The following is a 10256-nucleotide window of genomic DNA, read 5'->3' as shown; positions in this document are numbered from 1 at the left end:
CACACACACACACACACACACACACACACACACACAAAGTTTCTTAGCTCCCTGAACTCTTTCCTAACCATCGGCAATGTTGAATTGCTCAAATTAATTTCTGTACGTATGTCATCAGCTTGTTGTGCGTGCCAGTCACAATCACACAGGTGTTCCAGCAGAACAAACCGTAAGCACACTTAGCAGCGCTTCTTTTGGCATACAAGGATTAGCACTGATGAAAACACGGCAAAGATGTGCTTGAGTTACACGACTTCACTCTAAGAGCTTGTTTACAAGATGTGCATCACACATAAATGTCTGCCTCTTCATGAGACTTTATCGCTGCGGCAGGAGCTCGCTCCTAACATACATGATGCAACTTGCAACTGTCATATACCATTAACAGCTATGGAACCTCAAAGGCTGACTTTATTGATCAACACACCGTGGTTTTGAGTCATGTCTCACAGGCAGGATAGCTTTGTACCACCTGGAGCTGTGGGGGAATGAAATGTAGTTTTTCAAAGAAGAAAAAGAAAAAAAAACCCTGCATCCCCAAGAAGAGCCATGCTGCATCAACCCCCCCAAAGAAAAAAAAACAAAAACAACAACTTTGGGCAACCCTTTCCAGTTCAATTGGCTTTATTGTTTTCTCTCAGAGGTCCATATCCTCCAAAATATTCCCACTAAGTAACTGCTTGAACTTGTTATCAAAGCAATTTGCAAGCCAGTAGCAGCCTGCTTTAATTTTCTTTAATCAAGGAGTATTCTGTGATAAATCATCCAGCTGGGTGCTTGGCGCTGCTGCAGCCTGCATGCTGGGCACATCCAGTGAGAACCAACAGACAAAAGGCGGGAACGTGCATATGTCTAAGTGTTTGCAGCATTCACGAGCATATTGTGCATTTGAGTATGCACAAGCGCGCCATTCATAAACAAACTTGGGCATAGCATGATACACACAGTTAAATTATATCGCTCGTTTAGCTAATGTAATACATTTTCAGTTCCTACTCTTCTCGATATGTTGAAATGGCTCAGGCGGTGTGGTGGAGCCACAGCCATGGCGCTAACATAAAGATAAGCTAATGTATTGCTTTGACATTTTTTTTTCATATCAGCGTGGTCCTCGAGCAGTCCAGTTTGAAAGAAGAAAAACAAAAAGCACCCAAGCAGTGCCCAACACACAATGTTTTTGAAATGATAAATACAAGTCATTAATTCAAAGGTGAATTTCCGTAAGCTAATGCCATTCATCACTAGAATTTTTTCCATTTCCAGAAAATCCGTTCCCGTTAACCTTTTACACCCTATTCCTGGGCGGTGATGGATGAGCTGCTTAATAGCAGCTCCCAGCACTCTGTAATGAGACAGAAATGAACATAGGATAAAGACCAATGACTAAAGAGGTGCATTACCTTAAAAGGAACTAAAACTAATTTTAGAGGAATCGCATAGTCTGCAGAGTTGCTGGTTGCAGCATATGGGTGATGAAGAAATCTCCGAGTCAGAAGATCTGCAAGGCTCAGTCTTAGGTGGAACAAAGGAGCTTGGTTCATTTTTATCAGCAAGTTACAGTGATGTAGTATGTTTCAGACGACCTAATCTATCTGGTCTGAGGTCTGAAGGCTCATAAAACAAAAATGACATGAATGGTTTATCAGTCACAGCCTCAGTGCTCCACACATTTTAGAATTATTAAACAAGCTTCATTCATCTTAATTAAGTTAAATGCCACATAATTTTTCAGCCTATACATGCATCCCCCCAAAAATGAGAGTTGCTCGGATATTTTGGGTCGCAACAAAGAAAGACTAAAGTGAACGTGCCAGCTGACAAGGCTCAAAGGCATTGCTGCCACCACAGATGCCTTATTGCTACTGTTCCAGATAAGATTCACAAAGCATGGCCTTTGGCATCATACAGTATGAACAGCTGACTGCTTCAAGTGCTACTTTGTTTCACTTCTGTGTGCAGTGGTTACTGCTCTGTTTTACCCCAAACTATTTATTGTCTTATCCTACGACATTCCAGAAACAGTCAGCAGGATGAATAAAAGAACAAGGACGAGTGCAGTTCAATCACAGAGAGTGCAGAACTGAACCCAGAGATGGCTCTAAAAATATACCGTCACTTGATAGTGGTAAAGACAGAAGCTCAAGGAAGAAACTAAAGAAGGAACTTGATCTCTGTAGAAAAGTGACATTGTAAGTCATTGTACTGGTTGTTCTAATACGGATTCCTCCAATGCTTCTTATCAAACTAAACTAGGTGAGCAGCGGCTGCTCATTTTTATGATGTTTCAAGCTGCTTTCATTACCTGAGTTTGAAAGTTGGAACAAAGAGAGTGAAAAGGTTGTCAACAAAAAGCTGAAAAGTTAAAAGGTGTGATCCAGAGTGCTAGTGAAAAGAGGGCTTGGGAGATATGACATCAAATAGAAAATCATGCATTCTAAGTTGGTCGTAAAGTTAAAGAAAAACCGTGAAAGAATTTAGTTTCACTGCACCAGAGCTCGCAAGCAGAAATGTGCTAGCGCATACTTTGCATTTTAAATAACAAGCAAGATGGATTTGAAACCACACAGATCATCCCGAAATCTTGCCTACGTTGTCATTTGAAAGAATAGGATGTCTGCTAAAAACACAAAGTGGTACTGTGGCACACATCCACTCTACACCGCACGTGAGAGTGGCATCCCAGGAAATCAGACGAAATTACATTTCCCCTTCCAAACACATGAAGCTGCAAGGTTTCCAGGACAGATTAGCTGCACACTGTCTTTCTTCATCTCCTGCCAAGAAACTTGAGTCTCTATGTATGTCTGTGAAGGTTTATTAAATGACCCCAATGTCTCCTCCCTCTTGTCATTAAAACCACAAGCTTGTACATGGGCATTTTTGTAAAGGTGCATCATTTGCTTTTTTCCATGAGACACCGACTTACTGTAGCTGGAAACAATGAAAGATTGTTTTATCTATTATTTTTTTTGCTCCATTTGTAATTTTCTTTCAGCAACAAAACTGTTACATGAAGTGTGCCTGAAAAACAACACAAAGTATCGGTAGAGAAAGAGAGAAACACTGTTATTATACAATCAACTGTATTATTTTTTTGGTGCACCGAGGGTCTGTTCACGTGGGGCTCAAATATGGGATAGTACAATTTCTATAACAAATTGTAATTTTATGTTTAAATAAAGTTGATTGTATGTGAATTCATGCTCACTCGGGTTCACCCTAAACTGCAAAGCAAAGAGTCCAGTTTTCAAATAGTCAAACAACCCTTGGTGCTCCACATGTTGTACATATGTAAATATCTTCAAACATAATTAATGTGTTTCCTGAAATCTGAGGTGGAGTTAAAAAGAAAAAAGAAAAAAAAAAAGAAAGGAAAATGACTCAAGAAATAAGAAATGTGTATTATTCATCAAGACGAAAATATTTTGTTAAATAGAATTCAAAAGAAGTGTTATTCGGCAAAAAGTGAGTGTGGATTTCTTTTTTCCTTAATCCTTTTTACATTCTTTGGAGACGTTTCTTGACACAAAATCACTTAGGATGGCACGAAAACACAACATGACCTTCTAAAAAAACAAAAAACAAATGTGCATTTCTCCTCTGCAAAAAGCACAGCACAGCATTTTTTGGTTCTTAAATCAATGACAGGTGCAAATTCAATATAAGCCAAGAGGATGCTGCAGGACAAGTCTGTTTAAATTCAGGTACATGCGCTTAAAAAGAGGGACACAGACAAACTCTTAGTAATGGTGTATATAAACAGAGCATTTCAGAATAAATGCAAGCACAATATTTTCCTGGCTCGTGGTCATGTGAGGGGTAGAATAAGAAGATACTGGTGCTTAATGGTTTTGTAATGCTCCCCAAGTTCAAGGGCATTACTCACCGGTTTATTCCTCCATTCCATTTCATTACAAGTCAGTCTGGGCTTCTATCTCGTCCGCACTGCTAATTGCCTTCTCCCACCTCCCACCGTGGACAAGAAAAGGGAAGCAATTTTATGCAGCACATAGCAATCAATAGCAATTAGGTGCATCCCTGACTAATCCTGTTGAAAATGGCATCTTGGGAGATGGCCAGCAGAAGAACTCTTAAAGCACACATACCTGCAAAAGTTTTCCTTTTTCTTCACAGCAAGTGCCAGCACTGTGACGGAACAATTAATTGCTTTGTTTTCCCGTTCTACACTTAGTATTGAATTTCCATCAATCTTTCTCTAGGAGCACAGTCTGCTATTGTATCAAACAGATATCTTCAATTAGATAATTGTCTCTTCCTGGTAAAGCCCAGGAATGCATTTCCACTCTAAAAAAGAAGGCAGAAGATAACCAAATGATTTCAGTTCGACACAATAGGAAAAAAAGAACGCCACAATCTGAACTCGAATGGTGTGAAAAAGATGAAAAGGCTTACAATGAGGTTGTTGCATCTGCAGTGATGTCTATGTTGCACTGGAGTGTTGTTGTGAAGAGGGAGCAAATTACAATCTAATTCAATCTAATTTCAGTCAATCTATATTCCAACATCACTTATTTGGATTCTGGGCTCATTCTTTTAGATTGGGTGAGAAGTCTGGAGAAGAACTGCTGCTCCTTCACATTAAAAGGTCAGTCAGTAAAGGAGTTTTGTGGCATCTCATTAGGATTATTCCTGGACGCCTCCCTGTGGAGGTTTTCAAGGCAAGGCAGACTTGATGAGAATGCTTGTGCAGGGCCAGTACACTTTGGAGGGATTATATATTACAATGTAGTCCAGAGATGCCTTTGAGTTTCCCCGGGAAGAGCTTATGGACATCAAAGAGGTGAGAGGCATCAGAGCTACCTTACTGAACCTGCAATGAAGGTGAAAAACCTCCACTGCAATTCAGTAGGCTGACGCAATCAGACGTGTCAAGTAGCCTAGTTATCATTTCTAAACAGTTACTGTATTTTGTGCAAACTACATAGACTGAAGCTGTAAAGGGCCATGCCATATCTTACCAGTTACAATACTAATATAAATTTTGACACGATAAACAAGTGACACATTGTGTTTACTTCCCATAGTACACACAATGACACAAGAACAGATACACCATATTGCCAAAAAAAGATTTGTTCATCTGCCTTCACACACATTTGAACTTGAATGACATTCCATTCTTAATCCATACTTTTAATATGATGTCGGCCCACCCGTTGCAGCTACAACAGCTTCAACTCTTCTAGGAAGGCAGGTTTAGGAGTGTGTTTATGAGACTTTTTGACTATTCCTTTAGACACTGATGTTGGACGAGAAGGCCTGGCTACAGTCTCCATTCTAATTCATCCCAAAGGTGTTTAGTTGGGTTGAGGTGCAGGCCAGTCAAGTTCTTCCACAACAAACTCGCTGATCCATGTCTTCATGGACCTTGCTTTGTGCACCGGTGTGCAGTCATGTTGGAAAAGGATAGAACCATCCCCAAACTGTTCTCATAAAGTTTTGAGCAAAAAATTGTCCAACATGTCTTGGAATGCTGAAGCGTTCCTTCCACTGGGACCAAGCCCAAACAATGAAAAGCAACCCCACCAAACTTTATACTTGGCACAATGCAGTCAGTACCCAGACTCGTACAGTAGCAGTGTGCTTTACACCACTTCATCCGATGCTTTACATTGCACTTAGTGATGTAAGGCTTGGATTCAGCTGCTTGGCCATGGAAACCCATTCGTTGAAGCTCTCTGTAAACTGTTGTTGAGTTAATCTGAAGGGCACATGACGTTTGGAGGTCTGTAGCGATCGACTCTGCAGAAAGTTGGTGACCTCTGCACACTATGCACCTCAGCATCTGCTGACCTCACTCCATGACTTTACGTAGCCCATCACTTCAAGATTCCGCCATTCTCAGTGACTTCTGCTTTGCTAGAATACCACTAACAGTTGACTGTGGAATATTTAGAAGTGAGGAAATTTCACCACTGGACTTGTTGCACAGGTGGCATCCTATCACGGTACCACACTGGAATTAACTGAGCTCATGGGAGTGACCCATTCTTTCACAAATGTTCTTAGAAGCAGCATGCATGCTGGGGTGCTTGATTTTATACACCTGTGGCCATGGAAGTCATTGGAACACCTGAATGCAATGATTTGGATGGGTGAGGGAATACTTTTAGCAATATAATGCGTCTGAGAGTGGGGTTAGATGGTGTCAGATGACTGAACAAAGAACAGTACTTTGCAAATTATGTAAGTAAAATATTCCTGCTAAAGGTGAAAACAACAAACTTGTTTTATAACCTGAGGCAAAAACACAGTGAAGGCACGTGAGGAGGAGATACAAGCAGCCGGTGATGTGTGACCTGAATGTAAACAAATGAGTTGACAAAGCATCACTGGAGCACTCACTCCATATGACAAGAAAAGCCAAATGTGGATGGAAATTACTGATGTGTTTACATGGTAACTGCTTCAAGCAACTAGTTAAGCTTGACCTGAAGATGAGTCCCAGATAGAAACTTATACTTTTAATTTCAATTTTAGGGGCCTTCAGGTGTTACAGATTTGTTTCATTTACTGTTAAACTAAAGTATAAATCAGTTATTTTACACTTTTACTTTAAATCTCCAGGGATAATACTACCTAGGCTACTTTTGTGCTTACATTTGACTTATGCTGTGTATACAATTGGACTACAGTGCTGTCTACTCATTTCAGGAATAGATTCATACTCCAGATCAGATAGTCTGTCATCGGTGACAGTAGGTCAATAAAACATTTCCTTGAAATATTGACTTTGAGGCTGTATCACTGACCCCAATCTGTAAATCCAGACTCTGTTCTTTGGCATGTTTGATTCATATATACAGCTCCCAAGCTTTTTATCTTTTAAATGCTGGTAAATAATTTGTTCATTTATGAAGTCTTGTCACTTGGATAAAGAAAAGAAATAATTTCATCAACAACTTTTAATAACAAAAGTTAATTTCAAGAGTTTTTTGTTTTTGTTTTTTTAAATACAGCATTATAACCAGCAATAACTGTTAATTACGCCAAAAAGCAAACAAAGAAAAACAGTTATGTTAAAATGGCTATGTCCATGTTTTCTAATATGACCTCTTTCCCTCTCTTTTTATTTTTCATTTATTTTTATTTGTGTGCAACACAACTTTGTTTAATCACTTTTTTGCATCAATTAGTGTCAAATCTTCTATTGTAAAGTTCAATCATACTGTATATAAGTCAGATTCTCAGACTTGTGAAAAAACAATCTATATCTATCCATCTAGCTCTAGACAGATTTGTACTTTATTTTTACATTGTATGTATGGACCATTAAAATTAGCAACATTATTGTTTTATTATTCTGTATATGACTCACTATATCCACTTAATCTGCATAGATTAAACAACAACAACAAGACATACATACACATTATGGCCATGCTTATGGGTAAGTTGTTTAGTGCAAACATAATTATTTAACAAATTTAGACCAATAGTTCAGGGTCTGGTACAGGGAGGAGGCTGAAGGCAGTGATGCAATTGATGACCCAGGTGGTGGGAGCTGACCACACCTTGCCTCGTCTCACTACTGACGGCTTGTGAGGGCCTTGAGGGTCATAGATGATGTAATGTGTGCAAAGGGCCTGGTCGGACCCTGGCAGGGCATGATAGGCTGTGGCATTCACAGTTTGAGTCACATCACTGTCTGGCTTGGGTTGCCGGTTCAGTAGCTGAGCTCCTCCCTCCCGGAGTAGTTTTGTGAGCTCATCTTTGGTAGGCGTCTTAAAAGAGCCAAGAAGGAAGAAGAAACATCCATCGAACAGTGGTGGAAGCTGTGAAATACGACGGGAACAGACATTAGTGAAAACTTTGAAGACCGCCTCAACCCTTGAAGAGTCCAAGGCTCGTCCAAACTAAAACTGTCTTGCTGAGAAGACGTCTCTATTATCATCCTTCATTAAAAACTTTTAAAAAATGAGCTTAGTGGCAGAATGAGTAAAGTCTTCTCTTTTGTTTATGGTGAAGATAAATGGTAAATAATTGTCTTTGCTACTAAATCTAGGCAAGCGCCTGTGTGGATGCTTTGTGTTCATTTCTTTGCTGCAGCGCCAGAAGACATTTTTATAAGCACTGTTCTCCAGACAAGCTCTGAACCACTTGGCATTACTGTTTAAAGCAGCAGTGAATTAGGCCACTGGAGACTGTTCTATTCACAGCATCAAGGAACTCGGCTGTTTGGCGTTGTAAATTAGCACTCTCAAGTCTTTAGAGTAGAAAGATTATTTTATTATACGCTGGCAGGGTTTTACTTTTGCTTCTGCATGTCCTTTATTTAGGATTTTGATCGATGGTTTTTACTGTTTTTCAAGAATGAACATTTATTTTGCATCAGAGAAAAAAAAGAGTTATAAAAGAGTGGGGGAACATGTGTCTCCTTGTGGTTATGACCAGAACATGCTGAAAATACCTTACTGTATATGTACTTTATCAGGTACATATACAGTGCATAGACTTTTGTTTTTGCACAAATGAATCTGAACAAAGCAGACTAAAGCACCTTTAGAAGCAAATGCAGCTTCTAAAGAGTCTTTTGCCAGTATTAGCTTTGACAATGCAGTGCCCCCATTCTCTAAAAACAGCACAAGCTCCATCGGGTTTCATGCTGATTGGTTGGGGGAAAGCAATTTTCAAGCCCTGCCAAAATATCTTCTTTAAACTGAGGTCATGACAGACTTGGCCACTGTAAGTCATTCATGTTGTGTTAGAAACAATGTCAGTGTAATTTTGGCTTTGTGGTAAGCTGCTGTCTTTCAGAAACAGTTGGCTGCAAAATCAAACATGTGGGTGAGAGAACAATTTTTTTTGAATACTTAGCTTAATTAAGACTAATTTCAATTGAAGAAATTAAAAATTTAATTATATTTATATTGATCTGTGTCTAAAATAAGCAAATATGTTATGATTCATGACAGAAAACAGATATATACAAAAAAAAAAAAAAATCAACTATCACCATATGCCACTGCCTGGAAAAACAAATTTTTCCCAAGGAGAGAGAGCTTAAACAACGCATATTCATCAATTTCATATCTTTGTTTTTGTGCTTCTCGCTTACCAAGCTGCATCTGTTGATGCGACTTCGCTGGGGGCCTTCTCCTGCTTCCTGCTCAGCTTCAGGCGCCCACTTCCCCGCCTGGAGACATGCCTCCACCCCTGGCATCAAAGAGAGAGAACAAAGAAAATTAAAGCTACAGCTAATTATGTTGACTTTGAGGGAATGTGACAAGGCTGTGTTGCACACTAAGGATGACAGTCTGTTTTATCACAAGAAGATTTCATGTATTGGCATAGCTGCCGTTGTTGACAGAGAAAGATGCCCACAGCATGATGGAGTTAATGATGCAACCCCCGTTTAAAGTATTAAGCAGAATTCGAGCATCATCTCTTTCTGTCTCTTGAGGTTTTACGGAGTCAAAATAAAACCGTGTGACAGTCAGCATCCAGGCATTTTTTGTGTTAGAGATACAGCTTTTGTTAAAAATCCTTAGGAAGAAAATCTTAAAAAGGCAGACAACTTTTTAAAAGTAAAGGCAGATAAAGGGGAGGGAAAAAACACAAAAACATGCACATTTTAATGACCCCTCACTGTCACAGATAAAAATGCTTCAGAAGATGTCACAGATCAAACTGCTGCTGTTCTCAGTAAGTGTTCTATTACTGAGCATTATTTTGGGGATATATTAAAAGAAACCCAAAATCCACAGTTTATAAGTGGCATATCTAAACATTAAAGCTAGATTAGGTGGGAAATATGACACATTGCTGTGTCGGGATGGGAAGATAGGAAATACACCTGAGCATACGCCTTGGCTTGAATACCTTTTTTCATTACAAACACACTGAGTTTTCTCATTACACTTCTAACTGTTAGAGATGCAAACTATTCCACAGACACATTTGCAAGATATATACACAACACTTTGCCTCAAGTTCTCTCTTACAAACATTCCACCTTCCAAATATGTGATTAAGGTGACAGGAACAGATCAGTGTGTGTACACAGTGACAGCACCATTACAAGGGGTGAGGAGTAGTAACATTCCTTCACCCCCCTTAATTACAGACTTCTTTCAGGAGGACCCCGCTAAAGAGTTGGGCAGAGATACAGGGGTTAATCTCTCTCTGGACAATAGCACTTAGTTTCTTAGAGTCATTAGCATATTTGTTAATCATACTCCAAAAGAGAGCATAAAACATCTCAATCCCCATCCTTACTGAGTGAACAGTAAGAT

At 39.4% G+C, this 10256-nt stretch overlaps 1 protein-coding gene across 3 annotated transcripts in view; it reads right to left on the bottom strand.

Annotated features, from left to right (window-relative positions):
* bard1 (BRCA1 associated RING domain 1) overlaps positions 1-10256 on the bottom strand; it is a 35672-nt gene that overhangs the window by 1783 nt on the left and 23633 nt on the right. For all 3 annotated transcript variants that reach the window (XM_085134751.1, XM_085134750.1, XM_085134752.1), the window contains exons 10-11: positions 9080-9177; positions 14-7796 (exon numbers count right to left, since the gene is read on the bottom strand). In XM_085134751.1, coding sequence (XP_084990877.1) covers positions 7449-7796; positions 9080-9177 — 446 coding nt within the window. In that variant the 3' untranslated portion in view covers positions 14-7448. The remainder of the gene's footprint in view (positions 1-13; positions 7797-9079; positions 9178-10256) is intronic.

The sequence above is a fragment of the Neolamprologus multifasciatus genome, chromosome 16 (assembly GCF_963576455.1).
Source record: "Neolamprologus multifasciatus chromosome 16, fNeoMul1.2, whole genome shotgun sequence".
NCBI lineage: Eukaryota > Metazoa > Chordata > Actinopteri > Cichliformes > Cichlidae > Neolamprologus > Neolamprologus multifasciatus.
The sequence above is the reverse complement of the archived record's forward strand: the minus strand, read 5'-3'. Positions and strand labels throughout refer to the sequence as shown.